Consider the following 25243-nt stretch of genomic DNA (forward strand, 5'->3'; position numbering starts at 1 on the left):
ACAGAGTTCGGGCCCCCCTACATATTTCCCACTCATTCCTCAGCTTTCTCAATAAGATCAGACAGAAGGTCTTCCCCTCATGTTTCTGGGCTCCATATTGCGGTACAGACTGCTCATCGACTCTCTGTAGCACCTTCCATCTTCTCTTGCAGGGACGCCTCTGCTGGAGTGTAATGGCGTGGCGGTTGAAGCTGCGATCCTGAGGGATGGGAGTTTTACTGAACTTGTCATGCAGACTGTCATGAAATCTGGGAAATCCTCCACCTCTCCGGTTTATCGCGGGTGTGGAAAGCTTTCTTCCTCTGGTGCGAATAGCGTAGTCTTCACCCCATGCAGTTTTCTCTTTCCCGACTGCCTTCTTTTCTCCCGGCAGCTCTACACATGGGCTTGGGCCTCAGCTCCGTGATAGGACTGGTATCATCCCTGTCCATCCTTTTCCAGCGCCATCTGCACCTTCATACAGTGAGTCGCCCATACCGCTCCTCTCTATCTTGTTCCAGTTCTGCCTTTGGGCCTTAACTCGGTCCTAGATGCATTTCAGTCATGTCCCTTCAACCCTATGCCAGATATCCCAGCTCATCTTCTGTCTACAAGTCTCAGAGCTTGCAGCCCTCTTGGTCAAGCCTCCCTTTACTGTAGTACACCGGAGCATCGTCAGTGCCCATGCTAAACCTGGATTAGTCGTTGGAAGACAACCCGCTTCCACTCCATAGCAGTCCAGTTCCATCGTCCAATACACCAATGCAAATGGAGGCAACGGTGGGAAAGTGTCAAATGTCCTTCAGCCAAGAACCTGTAAATGGTTCCAACAGACACAGGGATGTAATAATGGCGCCCCCTGTCTCTGGGTGGTGGACAACGAAACAGTTGGAGCTGCTGGTGCTTTTTGAACGATTAGACTGTCCTCTCTACTGGTGGTCTGTAGGGGGCGTCCTGAGCCCAGTCACCTTGTGTGCCCCATCCACTGGTCCCAACACCTCCTAACAGTCTGGTCACATGATCCTCTCTACTGGTGGTCTGTAGGGGTCGTCCTGAGCCTGGTCACCTTGTGTGCCCTCACACATCCACTGGTCCCAACACCTCCTAACAGTCTGGTCACATGATCCTCTCTACTGGTGGTCCTTAGGGGGCGTCCTGAGCCCAGTCACCTTGTGTGTCCCCATCCACTGGTCCCAACACCTCCTAACAGTCTGGTCAGACGCTCCTCTCTACTGGTGGTCTGTAGGGGGCGTCCTGAGCCCAGTTACATTTTGTGCCCCCATCCACTGGTCCCAACATCTAACAGTCTGGACAGAACGGCCGATGGGGGACAATTCATCGCTACGACCATCCAGCTTCTCCCACCCCATTAATGCGCCCCCTTCTGGTAATGGGGTGACATCTCTTCCCTGCATCGTAGAGGCGTCTAGTGGTCAATAAGCAGAAGAAGAGGTCACTACACACAAGGAACCTCCAAGAGCCTCTTATAGGGCAAGGGGGGAACCAGTTTTAGGGCCTCCGGTGACCGTCCATCTAATCACCACAACTCATCATTACAGATCAGAGATGGAGCCGCATGTCTACGATGTTTGTGACAAAGTGTGTTGAATGACTCATAGTAACTTTTTGCTGTGGGATTTTTGTTTTTTGGATTGGTTTTTGTAGTTGTTTGAGTGTCCTAAACATGTTCCCTTCATTCTGCGGGTCTGTACGGTTGTGACAACACTTAGTTTATAGAGTTTTTACTATTTTTGTGCAATATAAACACTTTTTTTTTTTTTTGCAAAAATACTTTTAAGACCAGAACGTTTTTCTCTTTTGCTGACGGCTGTAGGAGGGGCAAATGATTTACTGCTAAAAGTATGCGCCATTTCATCCGCCTAGAGCGGTCACATGCTGCAATGTTAAATCCACTGCACTGATGTCACTTACACAATCCCATGAGCCTTTGCAGCTCCATGCATGGGTTCATCATCAGCAACTCTGTCGGTAGCCATGGGCGGCCTTGTGACCATGTGACTGTTCCTCAGTCGGAATCGGCACATGTGCGGCTCATCCGGATGTGAGGCGCCCACTGCTGGTGATGATGCATCTGTACACCAAGCCACGAAGCCACTGGGATTGTGTGTGTCTGGAAATGCAGTGGACTTGATAGCGGGGTGATGCGACCAAAGTCCCGGTGAGCGAGACACCATTTATTTTCACTAGTAATTGCTAATCCTGGGTGTTGGTTTCCGGCTGTGATGGTTTGCTGTAACGCCAACCTCTCATCACGACCGTCTTTCTGATTTGGGATGTCGAATGCATTTTGTCATGCGCTTTAAATCGCTGGCTGCTGAGTAGTTCCATCGTTTCAGGATGCTGGGCGTCTTCTGTACATCGGTCAGGATGAGTGGACGCACATTAACTGTGCCTTGTGGTCAGCGGAGGTGTTTGAGGATGACGACGGCTCCCTTAAGAATGTGCACATGGCAGTGATCCGGGGCAAGCAGCTGGTAAGGCTTCACCTCCACCTTCTAAGACTGAGTCTGTCCCGGCGTTCGCACTGCGGCTCATCTCTTGTCTTCCGTCCCCCCAGAGGTGCGAGTACTGCCAGAAGTTGGGGGCCACCGTTGGCTGCTGCCTTACGTCCTGCACCAGTAATTACCACTTCATGTGCTCCAGGACGAAGAACTGCGTGTTCCTAGAGGATAAGAAGGTCTACTGCCAGAAACACCGAGACCTGATCAAGGGGGAGGTGAGGATGTGCGGGCGTCTTACTGGGAAGAGACGAGCTTAAAGGAACTTACTGAATGATGTTACTGGGCAAAAAGAAAGCCAAAAAAGCCTCAAAATTGTAGTATGCTGTGTGTTGTGGGGCTGGTGCAGGACCACCACTGGTCTGCAGTGGGCCGATCTGCTGGACGACGCCATCATCCATATGCCCATCAAAGAAGCGTTCCCATCCCATAACTTTAGGGCAGATCGCTCACTTTAAGGACCACAACATATCTGTTTGCACTTTTAAGATTTCTTTCTTCTATTCACATCTTAAGTCCCCAAAGGCTCCTTCAGTGTTGCATAATGTTGTATTTTGGTCAGCAGCCCATTAAAGGGCACCTGACATACTGTAGTCCGCCATCGCTGGGGCTAGCATAACGTAGTGACAGATCTGCGGTCTATAACGGATTTGTAAGAACTTACCGCCCGTTACTGCAGCTTCCAGCATTATACATGATGCTCTGCAGGCCCCGCTCACACTCTGAAAGTCTTCTAGTTATTATACTCCATACTGAGAAAACGGCCAATCACAAGCAGGACGGATTAGCGGGACATTATATGAAGTCCATGGCAGTCCTGGGAACATTACACGGCCTCAGGCTGCCGTGGCAACCAATCGGCACCCCATGGTGGCTCCATAGGAAGGAAGCACTCCATCGTCGCCCCGCCAACCGCTTGGATGCTGGGGTTAGCATTGACCCCGAGGTATTTAAGCAGTTAAACTGCCATGCTTAGAGCTAGCCCCAACTGTAGTGGCTACTGCTATGGGGGGGACTTGAATTCCAACCCCTTTCCATACCCTTCCTCTCCCAAATAGTGGATGACTTACTGACTGGTGGGGACCTGCTGGGACCCCCACTGATCCCAAAAACAGCCCTGCAGAGCTCCTCTGAAAGAACAAAGCGATGGTCACACATGCACGCTGCCAATCGGTTCATCTCTTTATGTCCGCCAGAGATAGCGGAGCGCGTGACCAAGGCTATCTCCACGGGACCTACTGGAATGAAGTGGCAGCCCTCGTGTCCGACCACCGCTCTGGTCATTCACGGACTCACAGACAGCCATTCTCAGGATCAGTGAGGGTCCCAGCGGACTGAGCCCACCCATCAGGGAGCAGTGCCCCATCCTGTGGACAGACTAACACAACCTCTTGTTATACAAGGATACTGCTGCGGGTGGCGCTCTCGTGTAGCTGGAGGCTTTCAGTTCAGTATAAATCTGCTCGCGTCCCGCTTCACTCGGCCTGAATGCAGCTGCTGCTTCTGCTCTTCTTTCCAGGTTGTATCTGATAACAACTTCGAGGTGTTCAGACGGGTCGTCGTGGATTTTGAAGGGATTAATTTGCGCAGAAAATATTTGAACGGTCTGGAGCCAGAAAACATCCACATGATGATAGGTGAGCGGTCCGAAGCTCCAGCAGAGCCGTAGACAAATGTCCGGTCTGCCAGCTTTATAGCAGGGTCCTCTAATGCAGGGGTCCCAACTCCAGTCCTCAGGGACCACCAACAGGTCACGTTTTCAGGATATCTTATAGTAAGAACCCCCGTCACAATGTGTGAGGCACGGATGATAATTACATCACCGGTGGAAATCCGGAAAACATGACCTGTGGGGGGCGCTGAGGACTGGAGGTGGGGAACACTGCTCTAATGCCATTACACACGCCGGGCCTCATAGAGTCTGCCGCGGCGGACGGCGCACTAAATATCTCCACAGGCTTCATGCATGAAGCACATCCCAGCGGCTCCGTGCGCCTTCTCACAACTGCCAGGTCCGACCAGTCTTATGGCGTAAATTGCACATAAGTCTGACGGTCCAGGCGGCGCCACTACGTCTCGGGCGCCGAGGCCAACGTAAAAAAACGTAAGTTGCAAATGTTTGTGCAAATACCCAGAAAACGTCGTGACCTTCCTCTTAAACAGCAGAAAGTGATGTAAATGGTGTATAAATGTGCCCCAGCCTGTCCTCTGTGGTGCCCGCACACGATAGACTCGCCATCCAAACCCGCCGCTAGCATTGGAGCCAGATGGCGGTCTAATGTGTGCGGGGAGAGGTGGGGCGGCTGTCCACTGAGAGATGATATCGGGAGGAAGGGGGGCAGTTGTTGAGTTTCCGCTGAACACTCCTGTTGATGGGGCAGCTTTAGTGGCAGTCAGCCCTTCTGCGCCGCCAGCCGGATATCTAGCAGCACATTCATCACATTATTATGTAAGATTGTCGCAGCGTCGGTGACCTCGTATGGCAACCTGCGGCGCCTGTCTGGGATCCTAAGGGAAATCTAAAATGCGCATTACTCATCCATTACGTCCCAGCGCTGGTGATCCCCACCTGTCCGGCTCTGCAGACATCACCTGCCTGGTGCCTGGCCCCGCAGTCATGCGCTTCACACCCAGGGTGACACAATACCAGCTTTTATAGGTTATAAAAAAAGCTAAAAATAAAAACCACATCTTGTTCATTGTGGGACACGGCTCAGACTGTGGGTATAGCTGCTGCCACTAGGTGGCGACACTAAGCACAAAGTGTTAGCTCCTCCCACCAGCTATACCCCCTGCAGTCACCATCTGATCAGTTGTAGCTCGCTGACCGTAGGCGGCAAACCCCGGTTACCGGTCGTTGGTCCTTGTTCTTCGACTACCTTCGGGAATACAGGGTTGGCACCAGACCTCACTGGTACCCCACCGAGGAGGGCAAACAGCATGGAGACAACTATCCTTTTGTATGCCCGACCTTCATAGGAAAAGGAGGGATGGTCTAACACCAGTTTGTGACCCGCCAGCCATAGTGTGACCCCTCCACGAGAGCTGCTGCTGTTGGCTGTTTACTCATTCACATCCCTCAGCGACCCCGAAGGCGAGCTCCTCCATGTTTTTCGGTTTTGCTTCTTTCAGTTGTGTGATATCCATGCCAGTATCCGCTCTGACAGTATCGGCCGTCGTGTTATTTGCCTCAAGGTCTTTTTTTGTCACTGATCTGTCCAAGCATTATCTGCTCGCATTACATGGTGAAAATCTGCGGCTCGCAGTCTGGTCGTCGTGTCCTCCGGTGACTCGCAGTCCGGTCGTCGTGTCCTCCGGCGACTCGCAGTCTGGTCGTCGTGTCCTCCGGCGACTCGCAGTCTGGTCGTCGTGTCCTCCGGCGACTCGCAGTCTGGTCGTCGTGTCCTCCGGCGACTCGCAGTCTGGTCGTCGTGTCCTCCAGCGACTCGCAGTCTGGTCGTCGTGTCCTCCGGCGACTCGCAGTCTGGTCGTCGTGTCCTCCGGCGACTCGCAGTCCGGTCGTCGTGTCCTCCGGCGACTCGCAGTCCGGTCGTCGTGTCCTCCGGCGACTCGCAGTCTGGTCGTCGTGTCCTCCGGCGACTCGCAGTCTGGTCGTCGTGTCCTCCGGCGACTCGCAGTCTGGTCGTCGTGTCCTCCGGCGACTCGCAGTCTGGTCGTCGTGTCCTCCGGCGACTCGGAGTCCGGTCATCGTGTCCTCCGGCGACTCGCAGTCTGGTCGTCGTGTCCTCCGGCGACTCGGAGTCTGGCTGCGTGAGGGTTATTTTATTGGGGAACCGTTTATTACATTTTTTTCTTAGGGGTGTGTTGGCCAAAAACGCGTAATTCCGGCATTGAGTATTTTTTCTGAGCTGGTTCGCCATGTGGGGCGCATAATCATTGCTTTAGTGGATCGGACGTTGAGGGATGCAGCAATGCCGAATATGCTTTTATGTTTTATTATAGATATTGCTTTTATTCTTCTTCAGTCCCCGTAGGGCACGTGTTCCTGCGGTCGCTCACACAGTATAATGTAATACCGCACTGACAGGCCATCTATTTAGACCTGCCACAGGCACGCCTTAAGGGGCTTCCATTCATGGCAGCCCTGGGGGACTTCAGAAGCCCGTGGGTTACTATGGCAACCAAACAGCACCTTCCAAACTCATTGTGGCGGGGCTGTTTGGGATGGACGAACTCCACCTGATCGCGGCCATATCTAGTGGATGTCAGCTGTCAGAGACGGCCGGCATACACTGCATACAAACCCCAACCCTGGAGGGCGCTCGTGTGACCGTCACCGCTCCCTGCTGGTAGGCAGTTCTCGTAAAGTCCCGGACAAGCGCTGTAATTCTGCTCCGTAGCTCTGCTGCTTCCCTTCAGTCTTGTCGTTGCACTCCGCCGTCTTCAGGTCTCCCATCACTTCTGTAACTCGTGTTCTTTCTCCTCAGGCTCCATGACCGTGGACTGTCTCGGCATCCTCAACGACTTATCGGACTGCGAGGAGAAGCTCTTCCCCGTCGGCTACCAGTAAGTGGAACTGTAGATCCACAAGCAGGGAGGTTCTTCTTCCTCGGGACACAGTCTGTATGGTCACAGCCAAAATCCTTTGCCTCCGACCCTTTAACCCCTCAGTGACCACGTCTGTTTGTCCCACGGATGGGAGGAATTTGGGGGATTTTCATCTCCGCTTTGCAAACGGAATAACTTTTTTCTGTTCCCATCAATTCTGACCGTTTGGTTGTTCTGCAGCGCTGGTCGTGCAGCATAAATGACGTGGGGTTTTTTCTGCGCGTCGGTACGGTTACGATGGTTTTATTTAGGGATTTCCACTTTTTGCACAATAAAATAACTTTGTTTTTGTAGAGAGAAACCATTTTTTCTGTGTTTTTAGTTTTTTGTAAAACTTATTTAGTGTTTTTTATATCCTTGTAGGGTGCCTTAATTGTAATGCTAGTGATCACAGGGCATGGCAGATTACATGGTTTGGGAGGGCTCCTTGTGCAGTCCCTTCATTCGTATAGCCAGGGGTCCTATAACACAGTAACGGCCTCCTGCAGCGCCCAGCAGTAATGCACATACAGTTGTGGTAGACGGTGCACACTGGTTAACCCTTCTGTAAATGTGTGGCCGTTGGTCGCAGGTGGCATATCTAGCGGGGTCGGGAGCCATGCCCGCTCCATACCTGGCAGCAGCCGTGCAGATTGCAGCCCTTTCACTCGGTGTACCAGGGTCGGGATGTCCTCATTGTGCTTTGGGGTAGCGGGCGCTGGAGGGGTTGGGCGAAGCGAGTGTCCAGCACTGACAGACCGTCCCTTTTAGTAAGTCTGCGTTGATTGAAGAGGTACAAATCATTGCTGCTCCTCGGCTCGTTAGACTTTGGTTTCTGGCGATTACAGTTCTTCTTCCCCACCTCCTCTGTCTAGATGTTCTCGCGTGTACTGGAGTACTACAGACGCCAGGAAGCGTTGTGTTTATACATGCAAAATCCTGGAGTGCCGGCCGCCTCCCACCGAGACGGATATCAACAGCACCGTTCACCACGTGGAAAACCGCACCATCGCTCACCGTCTGCTGCGGGAGGACATACAAGGTGAGACCCCAAGAGCGTCGCAACGGCAGAAAGGACATAATGGAGTTTAGCAGAATCCGTGGCCCGACTCCCCGGATGAAGTAGACGGCTCGGCTCTGCCTTAGGCTTAAGGTCATTTGCCAATTGCTAATGTGTTTCCAGAATGGATTCGCCCCGGTGAGGTACTGAAGTAAACGGCGTCAGCCCGGGAGTTGCGTCACACGGTGGTGCTCTGCCTTAGTCACACACACTGAAGGTGTTCAATGCCGTTCATCTTCCCTCCTTAGTAACAGAACCGCAGAGATGATGGCGGCCTGGGCGACATTGTGCTAAGAGATTGTCGTCCTAGTAAACGTTTACAACTGGTCAGACAGAAGAAGTCTTGGTTCGGTACGTCTCACCACTTCCTGTGGCATCCTTGAAGACGAGGCAGATCCAACAATGACCTCTTCCCTCCCTCCTCCAGTTGTAGTAAATTAACACAATAGGCTCAATTCGCCGACACGATTCCTCAAAGGTGTCAACGTCAGGCAAGTGAACTACACCTAGTGCAGGAACCTTACAGGGGCTTTGTCATTAATGCGTTGGGTCCACCATAGAATAGGGCATACTTGCCTCACCTCAGCCCCCCACAGCACAGTTGAGTGGCCTCCACGGCCCCGGGGCCAGCCTCCAGGTATATGGCCCGGCAGAATCCGGTGACCGCTGCTGCCAAACACCTAGCATCACGGTGCCCAGGATGTGAGCGCAGATGCCAGGAGTGCAGGGGATGATGACTACCACAGCGGTCACTTGACTTCCACTGGCCCATACACCCGGAAGCTGGCACCAAGGTCAAGGTCCCGGGAAGCCGCTCGTCCAAAAGTCTATGCTTATTATGGTGTGATATCAGAGTAATCTACTTCTTCTGTCTCCCTTGTAGAGCCCGGCACCCACAGAGTAAAGCCTGCAGATACGGCTGCCCTCCCTTCCCCTGAACCTCTTCCTTTAGCTTCCAGGACTTGGCTTCCTCCCCGACTGCCCAGCGTGGGGCGCGTCCGCACACACAGATTCTCCACTAATCAGCGTTTTCCTGGACCTCGTCCGCTTCCATCAGCAGGTATTTGCACAGGAGCGCACACTTACCTCTAGACCAGGTAGTTGCTTTTGCTGCAGCGATTCTTTTTCTTGCCGTCCTTTTAGATGAGCCGATTCTCATCTGAGCGAGCGAGCGACGTCCTGATTATACAGCAGACACATCCTTGGCTGCTCCAAGCCAGTATCTGCTCTTACTACGCACCGGCTCACCAGAGAGCAGACACTATCGGGAGGCATCCATGGGGTGTAGGATGGATGGGGCCTCCAGGCAGGATATATGGGTGGCCGTGACGGACTTCAGCCGCTCTAGCGGATGCTATATCTTATGGCACAGACACCAAGTGGACGTTCATCGTCACTTCTGTCCCTTCCATTATGTCTGGAATCAAGAATCTGTGGGGTCTAATTTAATGTTGTCAACCATAATCCCATTACTCCTCTGCGTGCGCGGCGGACGGGGAGGGGAAGATTAAGGGAAGATTATACTGGAAATTAAGGGATAGTTATCGTAATAAAGACCTCCGTTTGATCATTGGTGGTGTACTGATCTCCAGCGGGGAGCACCCAGAACCTGACGGGGGGACATCAATGAGGAGAGTCCCAGTCACCCGTCATACTCCCTATCCAGTAGTGTTTGGATCGGGTGCCCTCGTGCCGCGGAGCCTTATTATTAATCACAGCTGTGTGCGATATCTTTATATGGCTTTGGCCAATTATTATTTACTGTATAGGTATGATCTTCTCTATGGGCTGGTATGGAAATAGGTTGGGCAATAGGCCATGTCCACAGTTTTGGAGCACATGGGATGAAGGAAAGGAACTGCTTCCCATTTTTAAGCCATTAAAGGGTGTGGAAGGGTTTTTTTTTTTTTTAATGGCTCCAAATATGTTAAAACAATAAAAGCCAGCGTTGTCACCCATTCATTTCCCGGTGATCGACTCCCACAGTACTTCTGGTCATTGTTTATGAATGGCTAGTGTAAGACCGCTGCAGCCTTTAATTTGGCCATGTGCCCTCCTCCTGGTATCACAGCTCAGATGCTGGAAGCCATGATGCCTGGAGAATGGTATGTAACCGCCGTGGCCTCTGATTGGCTGCAGCGGTTGGGTGGCAGCTGGTCATAAGCAAAGACTGGGAGCACAACTCCTTATATTTGTCTAAACCGTAACACCCCGGATCGTGGCATGACTGCATCTGCCATATGGCACCTTGCCCGGCTGTCGGCTGCTATAGTGTAACTTGTCATGGCCTTCCTGTAATGGCAAATGCAGGAGCTCCAATGCAAACCCCGCGCTTCGCTGACGGCACTTTATCTGTAAGACATTCTGCTATTTTCACTAACGTTCTTCATTTCTATTTCCAGGTAGTCCGGTTACACATGAAATTGTGACGGTTGGAGACCCTGTCCTCTCCTCTGGGCTTCGTAGCATAGGTTCTCGCAGGCACAGCGCCTCTTCCACATCTCCGCAGCTTCCAAAGCCACGTGTGATATCAGCTTCCCATACTGAGGCAGCCAGGCTCGCTGCATCCCAACCAGACATGACGGCGGTACTGGCGGACCACCGATCTGCAAACACAGAACCAGGAGGCCCCCCTTCAAATTCAGTAAATCAGAGTAACTGCGTACCCAGCAACGGGCACCGAATTCCAGGGACAAAAGTGGACAAACCATTAGAAACCAGGAGAGCGGGCTCACTGGAAGGGGTATCAAAAAGTCCCAAAATTGAGAAAATAAAGTCTTTAACTCCAAGGTCGTCTGAATCTTCTACTAATCAGCTAAGCACTAAGGTCCCCGCTCAGCCGCAGGGGGTCTCCACCACGGACTCTAGCACAAGCAGAGCTGGCTCTGTGAAGGACTGTTCTTCAGTAGTTCATGGCTCAAAATCAATCGCTTCTCATCAGCACCAAAGGGCAATAAAGAGGGAAAACGATCCAAATACGGATGCTGTTCAGGCTGAGAGAGCGCCATCCTCAGAGGAGATTCAAGAGACCCATTTACCCTCCGGTAATCCTGGTGTTACAGTGACCAAAGAGCGACGGCCAAAGTCCAAGAGTCAGCCGCTGGAGAGCTCGAAAGACAAACATTCCAGTAAACCAACAACTGACGTCGAACACCTATCCGGAGAATGCCGGAGCAAAGTGGACGCCAACGGGAATCACTTAGCTGCAGATACAGGAAGTGTTAAGATGCAAACTCATAGCAAGAATGTAGAGAAGTCGGCAGCCAACACCGAAAGTCCTGCAAGTGACAGCTCGGCGGTGAGCCCTTGCAAAGCAATAAAGCCAAAGATGGCGATTGACAATACAAGTGACAGGAAGCTGGACCAACAAAAGATGTCGCCCCACGAGATGACCAATATAACAAAATCACAAGAAAGTCCTGAAAATACTGATGAGAGTGCTGCCAACCACCAAAGCCCAAACACCAACTCCGAGCCACAAGCTGGCAACGCTTACCCTGCTCAGGACTCCAGTGTACTTCTCCAAGACGGTAGCAAGACTCAGGAAGATGGTTCATACAAAAGACGTTATCCCAGGAGAAGTGCCAGAGCGCGATCCAACATGTTCTTTGGCTTGACGCCTCTCTACGGTGTACGTTCTTACGGAGAGGAAGACTTACCCTTCTGCAGCAGCACGCCGGGAAAGAAGCGTGGAAAAAGATCCGCTGAGGGCCAAGTAGACGGCGCTGATGACCTGAGCTCATCTGAGGAGGATGACGTGTATTATTATAACTTCTCAAGAACTGTAGTATCTGCTGCGGCCGATGACCGGCTGGGCGTACGCAGCTTGTTCAGAGAAGATGACCGAAAACTTCACAGAATCCCTCAACTGGACGGAGTAGATGATGGCACAGAAAGCGATGCAAGCATCACCACCACCACCGGCAAATCTGGACATACGGGAAAGAGGAGCAGTAAGCAGAACGGAGCAGAAAAGTTGGTTGCATCAGACGAACAGTTGGAAAAATCTCATACAGGTAAAGGCAGCAAGGGAGCCGATGCTAAAATGGAAAGCTGTCATCCCGTGAAGCAAGACTCACTAGAGACTCAACTCAGCCTAGACACTCCCCGACGAAGTCATGGCGGAGCCGATAAAACTCTGCTGGATACCTTTAACACCGAGCTGCTGAAGTCCGACTCTGACAATAACAACAGCGACGACTGCGGGAACATCCTTCCCATTGACATTATGGACTTTGTATTGAAAAATACCCCAGCCATGCAAGCGCTAGGAGAAAGCCCCGAGTCCTCCTCATCTGAGCTGCTTACTTTGGGGGATGGCCTGGGGCTGGATACTAACCGCGGTAAAGATATGGGCTTGTTTGAGGTATTTTCGCAGCAGCTTCCATCATCTGAACCGGTGGACGGCACCGTCCCGTCTACCATGTCGGCAGAGGAGTCCTTCGAACTTCCACTTGAGCTGCCATCTGATCTTTCCGTTTTGACCACTCGCAGCCCGTCTCTTCCAAGTCAGAATCATAGCAGACTTGGTGTGATCCCAGATTCCCAATTGTCTACACCCAACGACCGTTCCCTTTTGTCTTTACCAACTCCAGACACAGGTGAAAAGAGAGTAACGGTGACAGAAAAGCCTGTGGCATCTGGTGAGGGAGATTCAGACCTCCTGGCTCAGAGTGTGGATAGAACGCCAGAACGACACATGACGCCTGATAGATTTATCGCAGGGCATTTAGACTCTGAGCACATTTCTAGCTCTCCTTGTGGGCAGGTAGACCATGCAGCAGGTGAGGAACTGACACGAAATAGTAGTACACCAAATCTGCAAGTGCCAGTGTCTCCCACTGTGCCAATCCAAAACCAAAAATATATCCCGAGCACCTCTGAGAGTCCTGGTCCCTCACAAATGCCGAACGCTGCCATACAGAGCACACCCCCCCACCTCAAATCTACTACTGAGAAGGTAGTTGTGGTCAATCAGAATATGCAGCCTCTTTATGTGCTGCAAACCTTGCCCAATGGTGTTACACAAAAAATACAGCTGACGTCGTCTGTACCTTCTGGCGCCGGTCGTATGGATGGAGATGTGCCGGTGCTGAGTTCCATGGGAGCCGGCCTAACTCTAGCTACCACGCTCAATCCGACTCTAACATCGCCATTTCCACCTGCTGGCAAGGGGCTTTTACCGATGCCTCACCACCCGCACCTTCAACCCTTTCCAGCAACCCCACAGGCTGCCTTTTTGCCAGGCCTCACTAACCAGCCTTCAGGTCTTCTTATTGGGGTGCAGCCAACAACTGAACCGCAACTCTTGGTCTCCGAATCAGGACAAAGGTCGGATTTGGGTAGCGCATCCAATCCTCAAACTTCTGGCATGAGTAAGAAGAGGCAGATCTCACGTCTGCACACCAAGAAAAACAAAAAACTGGCGCCTTCTGTTGCCCCTGCTTTAAGGCACCCTCCTGAAGTTGTATCAAATATGACACTGATTAACTTCACCGCCCCACAGCTTGCCGGAAGTTTACCAAACCATCCAAGTTTGATTGACTTAGGCAGTCTGGGAAGTGCGGCATCCCACCGCAGTATTCCAAATATCATTAAGCGTTCCAAGTCTGGTGTCATGTACTTCGATCAGACGCCGCTGCTTCCACAGAATCTAGGAGCATCCAACTCTGTAGGGACGGCTACCAGTGTGATTGGCTTGGATCACGGCCATCTTACTGGTCAGGTGCCGGCAATCGCAACTGGTTCTTCTGTCCTGAATGTTGTGTCCATGCAGACGACTGCCACACCTCCTCCTGTAAGTGACCACGTCACGCTTACCAGTCCGGGCATCTTAGGGCCTTCAGAACTTGGGTCTATTGGTAACTTTCTAATCAAGACAAGTCCACAGGGATTGGGCCTACAAGATAATCATGTGGCACTTTCCTCTGGGCCTGGCATTTTTTCTCAGAGTCCTACCACAGCTACGTTGGCAACCACTTCTAGCATATGTGTTGTGCCCACTACTCAGTCTGTTGGCATGACTCTTGCCCAGAGCGTAAATGACCAGGACTGTCCTTTCCCGGTTCCTCATCACATGAACAGACTGCTCAGCAACAGACCTCCAATCCTACCGGACTTTGGTAATTCAGATCACAGACCACCAACTCACCTGCTAGCGTCTGACTCTGAGGGCAAAACCGTCAATTCGGCAACATCATCTTCCACTTCTGGTCCACAGAGAGTAAGTTCCTCCGCAGTCCAAAAAACAAAGAGCAAAGGAAAGCGGCAGGCGAGCTCCGCAGACAAGGCGAGCAGGAAGAAGCACAAGTCCTCGCACTCCGGCCAGGGGGCAAGTGTGGCACGGCAGCAGGACAAGTCAGCGGCAGCCATTCTAGCGGGGTATGCTGTGCTTCTTGTTTCTTGACTTTTTCCATCACTGGGCTGTCTTTAGGGGGCGCTGCATGCAAGAAATCCATAGTGGCTAAAAATGCACCAAGTGGGGCAGAATCTGTAGCATTGCTGCTTTGTGCGCAGATTTCGCACTACACGCTGCAAAGGGTCCGCAGATAGAAGGTCACTGCGCTGCCGCAATATGATCTGATGCATGTGGATGTCACCCGCTCGCCACATACGGTAGTCTGCTGCGGTATAAAATACTGGAAGCGGTAAGGCCGCTCTGTGTGATTGGAGTCGGACTGTTTGCTAATTTAAAGGCGTCCTGCTGATTCCCCGTTCTCCCCATCCATCAGGCCACCTATTTGACCGTTCCTGCAGGTCGTCTGACCTCTTTAGCGGGTCTTGTAACAATGATGGGAATACGAGCCAAAGCCAAAGTCGTCCCCAGAAGGAAGAGCGAAGCGTACCGACCGCCAGTAGGTCTACGATGGGGGCGGGAGGGGTAAAGCATCCACTTGGGCAGAGCACTCACTGAGTGTGGTATGCTGCTTTCCAGTAGGTGGCGCTATAGAGACATTCCCGTTTCCCGCTTGCATACATTTCCCAGAGGAGTATTAAATAAGTCTTCTTCTAGGGGTTCTCCTTAAGAGAAAAACCGGACCCTCTCTGCCCCATCATATTCCCTTCACACAGCCGGCAACCTGCTGCAACTGATGAGGGGCAACAATCCTGAAGCAGTCTGTACACCCGAAGACTCTGACGTTGGCTCGTATTCCCAGCATTGTTACAAGGATTGTTGAAGAATCTATCATTGACTTGCAGGAATGCTGCCTTCTGATAGGTGGCGCTGTAGAGGCATCTGTCTATATTCCTATTTGCATACATTTCCCAGAGGAGCCTGGAATAAGTCACCCATGCTGACCCCCATCCACGGGCTAGACGGCTCTCAGATCAGCGGGTGGCAGGATGAATGTGTGCCGCCTCTCCTCAGCTATGTCCCAGGTCCCACTTAAATGAATGGAGCGGCGGCGCCCGTGTGCCCGACGCTGCTCTCGCTGCAGGATGCACCCGTCTCGTTCTCGAGGTCGCTGAGGAAGTCCACTGATGTGACAGAATAGGGGTAACCCCCAATCACGGCTCAACGCCTTCTGATTGAAATGGCAACTTAAATCCAAAGTATGAGAAGTGCTTGGACCCATTCTCTGTGTTTACCCCGGAGCACGGGGAATGTGATAGTGAGCGTTAGCATGCCCCGTCCATGCTGCCTGCAGACTCCCCCCTCCGCTACGCCGTGTCAGAAGAGGCCGCAGGGGCCAAAAGGGCCAAAAGATAGAAAACAAGCGTTTCTTAATAGTGGGAACAACGTGTCTGCGGCCGCTCTATAGAGAGGGTGCGGCCCAGCCGGAGCGCCCCCTGCTGCTCTGCACGGAGGCGAATACGGATTCCCCTAGCTCCGTCTACCGGCGCATTCACCGAGCTGCATAACAAAAGAGGGATTTAGGAGAAGTGGGCAGAACGGCCGATAGAATACTGCAAAACGCTTCAAATCCTCTTCTGTACATTAAGGGCCGCTGCGCTCTAAGGGGCTTCCAGGACGCCAACGAGATACCCTTAAATGGGGCATCCGTGTCTGATCAGTGGGGGGCCATCAGTCAGGACCTCCATCAGCTGATGGGTGGGAGGGCGCTGGTGATCGGGGGGCTGCGGCCTCAGCTGCTATACCATGCATCAGTGCGCCTGGCCGCGGGGCTCCTGAGCGGTGGCCCCCACTGAGCAGATACTGATGACCTCCCACAGAACCCCTCGGATACTTGTTCTCAGCGCCGCTGCTTAGTTCCTGTTCAGAGGTTTAGATTCTTTCTGCTGTCGGAGCTCCCACAATGCACTGCTCCCGGCCTCAGCTGCCAATAAAACGTCTTGGGGGATTTATTAGTGATTTTCTGCTAGTTTTCTGGTGTAAAAAGACAAGTTGCAAACTTTGTTGCACCTTAGATTTACATTAAAATCTTCAACTCTTCTGCTTTCTGAAAAGTGGGCGTGGCTGTGTGGGAGTGGGTGTGGCCAGAGCATATGGCAGACAGAAAACAGCGCAATTGTAAGCGCAGGTAACTGTGTGACCTCTAAAAAAAAGTTATGGCTGTTGGACTGCAAGGAGGCCAAATGAAAGCATTGTCCCTGGTCTTCACGGGGTTAATGTTTACAGCGTGCCTCCTGGCCGCCATCTTTGTACACTTTGGCGGGGAGCGGATGTTTACTGGGGGTGGAGCTTAACAATGGTTTGTTGTTTGTTTTATCTGTAGAAGCATCAAGTCCAAAACTGACGGTTATGATAAAAAGCCACCGCCGACCGCGAATGTGATGGAGCCGGAGAAGACTGCGGGGTGAGTCCGAGGCGGGCGGGAAAGGAGCGCCCGCGGGTTTTCAGTGCGATTTGCATGCCGATATTTGTATAGGTGGCAGCGGGCCTCATTTCCAGGAGCATGCGGCCCCTTACAGCTGAGCGTGCAGTCCGTGCGGAGAGCAGTAAGCTGCAGGCGGACCCCCGGGGGGTCTCATCTCCGGAGAACGGGCAGTTTCTCTTGCCGACGTGTCGCACTTTACTACGGTGGTAGAAGCGAGCCCGCGGCAGCATCGTTATCCGGAAGCTTCCATCGTGGCGCCGGCCTCTTCTGCTTCGTGTCTGTCGGCGGCTCTGCGATTGTGTCGTCGTACATAATGTGGCTCGCGCTCGTCCTTGTGCCGCGGGCCGGCAGAGGAGCAGAGTAAAGGACGGCCCGGAGGGACAAGCACTGGGCTGTAATATCAGGGAGGTTGTTGCTGATTGTGATGACCTTTGTCATTTGGCAGGCCGACCCCGGGCATCGCAGATGTGGACCCACATGTGAAGGAGCAAAGTCAGCCTGAGCTGAAGCAGGAAGGTAGGTGGTAGCGGCGGCGGCGGCAGCCCCTCGTCTGTCTCACCCCCCAATGTTTATTTATAGGTCGTCTTCTGTTTTTAGATAAAAATATCCACGTGATTGACTCCTCGATGCGATTGGGAGTAGAGGTCCCCCCTCCGGGGTCTGGAGGGAGCCAATATGGGAGACTGTCCTGCTATATAGAAGGCAGGTGCCCGCTGCTTCTGATCGAGGCTGTTAAATGCCCCTGATCGGTGTTTGAGGGCCCCGAACGGCCCCGCCTGATGCCGCTCAGTTGCCATGGCAGCCGGGGACCTGCTGATGGCCCCCAGGGCTGCCACCTACTTCTGTCGGTTAGGACGGGTCTCTGGCTTGTTGTAATAGAATGCCGGCAGAAATGCCATATGCTGCAGTACTGAAGTGTTGCATTGTATGGTATAACAATCAGATGTGCCCTGCGGGGGTTAACAATGCATCGCTCATTAGTATCAAAAATAAGTTACTGAAAGTTAAAAACTAAGCCTTTTCCCGTCTTCATAATAAATGCCAACACGTTCGGTACTTCGGCACTATCACTATGATGCATCCTTAGGCCTCCAGGTGAACGGCGCTGAGACAAAAGTCACAATTGTGTTTTGGGGGGACGTTGCTCCAAGAAAAAAATGTCAAAACCGATCAAACAGCGAGATGAAGTCCAAACGATACCAGTAGGAACCAAAGGTCGTCTCGCAAAGATGGCCGCACAGCCCCGCTGGCAGTACAGTGATGGCGGCAGACAGAGCAATAATGGACATAAATGTGTCCCCGTGGTGATCATGTGACCTGCGGAATAAGGCGCTGCTGGTGTGTTCGCCGCACTCAGTATGTCCTGAAGACGCCGACCGAAGGCGGTTACATCTTATGGGGCATTACATAGCAGCTTAGACAAACGGACCTCATCCTCAGACTGCCGTGTGATGGGGGGGATTAGAAAGCGGGGAGAAGGGACTAAAATGGGGGGGAAGCAGCATCTTTAACCCCTTCAGGACTCGGCCTGTTTCAGGCTTAAGATCGCAACGATTTTTGGTGGATTCTCATCTCCATTTTCCGAAGCCATAACCTTTTATTTCTCCGTCGCCGCGGTCGTATAAGGGCTTGTTTTTTGCGCGGCTAGTTTTTATTGGAGCCATTTCTGGGCGCGCTGATTGTATTGTAAAACTTTATTAATCTTTTTTATGATAACAGTGAAAACGCATCATTCTGAAGACCCTTCTTTGGAAATCTTCTCTTCTTTCTAAATCGCTGCATCCAAAGCCCTGTAACTTTTTTATTTTACAATGGGCGGAGCTCTGTGGGGGCTTATTTTTTGCGCCATGAACTTTAGTTTTTATTGGTACCATTTTTGGGAGACATGCGGCTTTCTTGATCGCTTTTATTGCGTTTTTTTGGGAGATAATATGCTGAAAATTAGCATTTTGCCTCAGTTTTTTAGCAATTTTTTTAACGCTTTTTGCCGTGCAGGATAAAAAGCATGTTCAACTTATTGGAGGCGTCGTTACGGACACGACGATACCAAATATGTGGGATTTTTTTAATGCTAATATGAGAAAAAGCGCAAAAAAAAGTGTTTTTTTTACATTTCTCCTTTTTTTACACTATTTTTGTCCCTCTGGGGGAACGCACATCACAGCACTGATTATCACTATAATACGGCATTGCAGGACTTCTCTCCTGCAATGCCTTATCGCTTGTTACAGCGATCATAGGCAGTGGTAATACAGGACGCCTGTAGGTGGCGTCCTGTTGCTATGGCAACCAGCTGGGCTGTCTGTGATTACATTGCAAGAGCCCGATGAAGTCACAGAGGGAGCGTGTCCCCTCTGTGAACCCTTCCCATGCCCTGATCTACATGGATTGTGGCAGGGAAGGGGTTAACAGCGGGGGTCCGCTGCTCCAATGAACCCCCGTTGTTGCAGCAGGAAGCTGGCTATCAGTGACAGCCGGCTCCCGCTGTCGGAAAGCGCAATATCTCTTCTGATGTAAGTGTTCGCCCTGTTGTGGGCAGTACCCTGCTGCCAGGATGTAAACTTATGCCCTGGCGGGGAAGGGGTTAAAGGGTTAAGGCTCTTGACGTCTGTGTTGGCAGCTCTATCCGGAGCTTTTGTCACATTCCGCCATGTTGGATGCGACCGGACGGACCGCCCTCGCGGGGCTTCAGCAGACGCCGCTGGTCTCGCTTTGTAACAGATTTGTCACGGCTTGAATTCTTTTTTTTCATCCTTCAAGCAGAATCCACTTGTAGGATAAACGTCCGATGGGTGGGGGTCTCACCGCTGAGACCCTCATGAATCTTGAGAACATGTCCCCCTCTGTGTCACTGCGTGGACGCTTCTCCCACTTACAGGAATGTTTCATTGAATGGCGCAATGGCTGCAAGTGCATGGCCGCTCCGTTCACGTCTGGGGGGCTGCGCAAATATCTGAGCCCTTCTACACCGCTATCCCTGGCCTCGTCATTGAACACAAATGTCGCAGCACCCTGCGTGTACCGGACCACCGCTCCTCACTGCGACACGGGACCCCTGTTCTCGCAGTCAGACTTGAATCACCTACCTGGTGATAAAAATGGACTCTTGTACAAGGAACAGAGCCTAATAAAGATGCATTGTGATCATAAAGGGAACCGGTTACCAGGCGCCCCCCCAAAAACTGACCACGGCAAAGAGATGCCCATCTTCACTGGTCTACAGAGTAAGACCTCCTAACAGGACCGGACACGGCCCTGTGACACCCAAGCAGAATGCGGAGCCGTGTTCAGACTGTGCCCTTCATGATGCTTCCCTCTGGACGGGCTGCAGGTTAACCCTTCTGAGTCGTTGCCCAACACCCCGGCTCGTGTGTTGTCCTGTAGGGTAGCCTTTTTAGTAGCGGTCACTCCCATCTGCAGGGTCTCTGAGTTAGCCGCCTTGTCGGCCTCTGTTCACGGTCTTCCATCCGACGAGGTGAGAAGGAAGAAAACAGAATCCTGCGCTCTGGGGCGTCGAAAGAGACGAGGTGAGAGGAACAAAGAGGGAACCTGCTTCTCTGAGGGGTTCCTGGCCACAGGGAGCCCTCCACAATCCTATAAGTAATGGTCCGGTGTCTTATCCATTCTTGGTAGTACGGTAGGGCAGGAGGACAGTCAGTGCAACACGAGGATGCAGGGACTGCTTTTGTGATTCCAGACAGACATGGACTAGCGGCGGGTCAGGCGCACATTGATCGAGGCCCGTCTCTTCCTTCTATGTCCCTGCACACTGGTCATGCGGGGGGCGCCTCTTGGTCGGTACGCAGCGGTGTCTCTGTGCTAATGCTACGTGGTCTTCTCTGTACACCTTCCCTAAATCCTGTCGGGGCACACGTTTGCATCTGCCGACGTTTCTCTCAGTCGAAGAGTCTTTAAGACGGACAGAAACCGGAACGTCCGACACTTCTAGGCTGTCCCAGTTCAACGGACGAAAAAATCCCATTTTACATAAAATGTACTTTACATAAAATCTCTCTTTTGTCTTGCTCATTGGGGCCCGGGGCCCGCACCCAAAGCTCTGTTAAACGCTCTTCACCTTTTTACCGTGGAGTTGCTCTTGGTTCGGAGCTCTGCTGCATTGTTTAAGGCTTGTGGGTTTCTCTTCTAAGTGTTTCACCTGTTTTTATCCTCTTACTGCTTGCATACAAACTGGTAGCTCGGTGCCTGTAGGGGCGTATAGCTGGTGGGCAGAGCGTTTGTGCTTGGTGTCACCTCCTAGTGGCAGCAGCTATACCCACAGTCTTAGGTTGTCCTCTGTACAGTCTTCGCAGGTTCAGGTGGATCATCACCATCCCAAGTCTCTTCTCTTACCGTCTCAACGGCTAGATTTTCTATTATTCAAGCCTGTGTACTATTGCTGAAGACAAAACAACTACTTCAGAAGCTCTATGCAAACGCCAAATCCTGTGACTACTCCTCTCTGAATGAGGGAGCCGGGGCTGATGGTCTCCTCCTTCGAGGCGATTCCTTACAAACAATTTCACTTGTGGCCCCTTCAGTAGACCATTCTCTCGGAAGTGGAACAAGTTTGTGACCTTCCTTGATCAGAAGATTTGTCTACCTTTGCACATTCAGAGCTCTCTATTTTGGTGACTAGTGTCCCCGCGCATCCATCTGGGACGTTCCTTTCTTACCCTCTCGTAGCACATGCCCCCCGCTGATGCTAGCCTTTCCGGCTGGGAAGTGCTCTAAAGAATCTCTCGGCGCAAGGAAAGTGGACCAAAAAGTAGACCAAGTTAGCGATAAACGTATTGGCGCTTTGGGCCTTTCTCCTGTCCCTTCATCATTTTGCACTCCAAAGGTGGGGTTAATCTGACATCGACTTTATGTCACCCGGAAGCCATCGAAAGCTGCCATTCTCAGCGGCCAGGTCTCAGGACCCCCGAGCTCGAGCAGTGAACTCTTTAGTAATTCCATGGACAGAATTTCGGTTCCTATACGTCTTTCCCGCTAATCCCACGACTTCTCAAGAAGATAACGATGGAAGGCCTTTCAACCCCAGATTGGCCCCGCAGGGCGTGGTACGCAGATCTAGTTGACTGGCTCGTCGACTCTCGCTGGTGCCTCCCTCTTCTACATGGACCTCTCTTCCACCCAAATTCATCTACGCTTCATTTAACAACATGGCGGTTGAAGCGAACGTCTTGAGAGCCCGTGGTTATGTGGAACCTGTCATGTAAACCATGATGGAGATTAGGAAACCCTCCTCTTCCTCGGTTAATCACAGTGTTTGGAAAAATGTCTTTCTCTAATTTAAACAACGCCATTTCTATCCTGCGCTTCTCTTATCCCAACTCCTGTCATTCCTACAAGAGGCTCTGGATATGGGTGTAAGTCTTCGTTCTGTAAAGGCCCATGTATCCCCACTATCCATACTTTCCCAACATCCACTGGCCTCAAAGTTGTTTGTCCATACTTTTTATAGGGGGTTGGTCATGCCGCTCCTCCATACTATTCATCTGTCCCTCTTTGGGACCTTAATCTCGTTCTGGATTAGCCTCATCCCTTCGAACGGTTAGGTAAAGTTCAAGCTTGTTTGTTGGCCTGGAAGATGGTCGTCGTCTTAGCGATCCACCGGGTGTCAGAGCTCACAGCTTTGTCGGTCGGGCCTCCGTTCACCATCGGACAAGGTGGTCCTGACTACCTGAGGTGATGTCTGCGTTCCACATCAATGAAGACCTTGTTATGACTTCTTTGTGTTCATCTGCAGTTCATCCAAGAGAATGCGCTCTTCACAAACTGGGGCTAAGCCAAGCCTTGCAGATCTACCTTTCTGTATCAGCATCTTTCAGACGTTCTCACTCTTTGCTCGTGATTCCTGATGGTCCAAGGTGCGGCCCAGGGCCATGTCTTTCTGGATCGATCAATGGTGGCGGAGACATACCTTGCTAAAGACAAAACCTCTCAGCTTCGCGTTATGGTGCATTGTACTCGGGCAATGGGTGCCTCGTGGGTGGTATGCAATGGGGCTTCCACTATGCAGGTGCGTAGGGCCATTACGAGGGGCTCCTTACAAACCTTGTCAAGGTTTTACTGGGCACATACTTTTGCATGCATGGACGTGTCCCTCATGAGAGTGTTTTGCAAGCAGCTATAAACTGACCGCATACGTCGTCCTATAATTTTCCCACCCCTGAGGGACTGTTCCGGAACGTCCTAAGGCAGTGTTCCCCAACTCCAGTCCTCAGGACCCCCTAACAGGTCAGGTTTTCCAGATTTCTTCAGTGTTGCACAGGTGATGTAATTATCGTCGGTCCTCAGACATTATCACAGGGGTTCTTACCATAGGATATCCTGAAAACATGACCTGTTGGGGGTCCCGAGGACTGAAGCTCAGAAACACTGTCCTGAAGTCTTCAGAAGGTACGTGGGGTCACAGCCAGATTCGGCTGCGGTTCGTGTGACACCGGCCTTAGTATGGGCGCTCTTTGTTCTGCGCACTAGTACAGATAGGTCATTTCTGTATTTGTTTTGCTGTGGCCTGCTTCGGTGATGCATTGATATATCTGACCAGCTAGATAGGTTGTGCAGTACCACGGGCAGCCTGATGGGTTTGTACATTGCCGACAGGTATAAACCAGCTTTGAAGATCGCTGCAAGCAGAGCTTGGAGCATTTGGGCAGCGCCTGGATCATCTATGGTGACCGCTCTCTCCGTGTTTGTATATTGGGGGAGACTGTAGATGATGTGGGTGGCGGGGGGCTGGCGGTGCCGTCCCCAAGACTCCAAGCTCTCCGTTCTTCAACATATGTTTTATTCTGAAGCACTGCAGTGCTTCAGGGAGACCTACCTGCCCAAAATGTACTTACCTGTCCTGGGTGGCATGAGCCTGGTGATGGGCTCCCTGATTGGCTGAATGTTAGCGGCATTTTTCCTGATAGACGTTTGTCCCTTATTGCACTTGCAGATTGTAAACAGCCAGAAGACGTGGGGTTCAGCTCTCCTCTGATGCGGCTGCTGCAGCATGAGCAGAGGCGGCAGGACTCCCTGCAGGGACCCAAACCCCGCACCGGTCTCCTGTTTGAGATCTCCAGTGATGATGGCTTCCAGATTTCGGCTAACAGCATTGAAGGTAATGGAGGGTTTGGGGTTGGAGGAGGAGCCGCGCATTAGATGAGCATCGTTCTCATCAGCTATGATGTGATAACCTGGATAATGGCTGCTTCACACAACCATAATGGGGGGCATTCGGGGGTCTTATGTTGGCCGGCCTGATGACCTTGGGGTATGTGTGATGCTGTGATGTCTGTTCATGAGACCCGCGGTTAGGTCGGGGATTGCTGTCGTCTGAATGGGCTCCAATCGATAAGATTTGACATCTTACTGCAGCTAATCTGGGGGTCCCTTAAAGGAGCTGTCCCCCAAAAGCAAGTTCTCGCCGATCCAAAGAGAAGTCATAACTTGCTGATTGCAAACTTATGTCTTGAAACCACAAAACCCCTTTAACTCTTCTAAGCAACCTTTCTGCCAAGTAACGGATCTGCTACTAATAGACGATGTGCAGACACAGCAGATCTGCTGGCTCCTACCGCCGTGGGATCTGTTGCCGATCTGCTACTAATAGAGGATGTGCAGACGCAGCAGATCTGCTGGCTCCTACCGCCGTGGGATCTGTTGCGGATCTGCTGGTGTTACTTGGGGTTTGCCCTCTACAAGGTGGGCTCCTGGATGTTATCGGATCCGCAGGTGGGATTCGGCGTTCTCCGGCGCTCGCCGTTTCAGCTCTACTCCGTTCCTTTATGGCTTTGAATGAAAGGTATAAATTAACGGACACAATAGGAATGCAGAGAATGCCTACAGCTCATTGTTTTCCCTTTGCAGAGGCCTGGAAGTCCCTGACGGACCGAGTGCAAGAAGCCAGGTCCAACGCCAGACTGAAGCAGCTGTCGTTTGCAGGTAGCACGGTCTCATCGGTTCATTGGATTGGTTCGTGCCATGAGTCACACAGTCTCCGTTTACAGGACTCTCTTAAAGGGGTTTCCCAGGCGGCGCCCACTGTCAGTGCTGGGATAGACCACGGCTGTAGTGGAGGGCGCTGCTCCGGCCCCTGTGTGGTCGCCGGTGCTTGTAATGGCAGGTTGGGCCCCAGTGATTTCAACTACAAGCACCGACCGCTGCACAGGGCGGAGCATCCCAAACGGGACAGCCTCATAGATTAGAGCTGCAGAAACCAGCAAAAGGTACACACCAGATCATTTTGTCAGTGCCCTGGGGAGGTAGGTACATAGGTAGGTAGATAATACCATCATAATAAATATGCATACAAAATCAAACACAGGGCGAAAGGATGATTTAGTGTGGAGAACCGACCCCTTGAA

The 25243-nt window shown here is 51.9% G+C and overlaps 1 protein-coding gene across 1 annotated transcript in view; it reads left to right on the plus strand.

The window, feature by feature from the left end:
- KMT2A (lysine methyltransferase 2A) overlaps positions 1 to 25243 on the plus strand; it is a 131227-nt gene that overhangs the window by 93452 nt on the left and 12532 nt on the right. Inside the window, exons 21-31 of the mRNA XM_066606047.1 lie at positions 2337 to 2474; positions 2558 to 2716; positions 4018 to 4135; positions 6947 to 7025; positions 7922 to 8088; positions 8990 to 9166; positions 10509 to 14487; positions 16785 to 16865; positions 17332 to 17402; positions 23833 to 23997; positions 24747 to 24821. Coding sequence (XP_066462144.1) covers positions 2337 to 2474; positions 2558 to 2716; positions 4018 to 4135; positions 6947 to 7025; positions 7922 to 8088; positions 8990 to 9166; positions 10509 to 14487; positions 16785 to 16865; positions 17332 to 17402; positions 23833 to 23997; positions 24747 to 24821 — 5209 coding nt within the window. The remainder of the gene's footprint in view (positions 1 to 2336; positions 2475 to 2557; positions 2717 to 4017; positions 4136 to 6946; positions 7026 to 7921; positions 8089 to 8989; positions 9167 to 10508; positions 14488 to 16784; positions 16866 to 17331; positions 17403 to 23832; positions 23998 to 24746; positions 24822 to 25243) is intronic.

Source organism: Eleutherodactylus coqui, chromosome 6 (genome assembly GCF_035609145.1).
Source record: "Eleutherodactylus coqui strain aEleCoq1 chromosome 6, aEleCoq1.hap1, whole genome shotgun sequence".
NCBI lineage: Eukaryota > Metazoa > Chordata > Amphibia > Anura > Eleutherodactylidae > Eleutherodactylus > Eleutherodactylus coqui.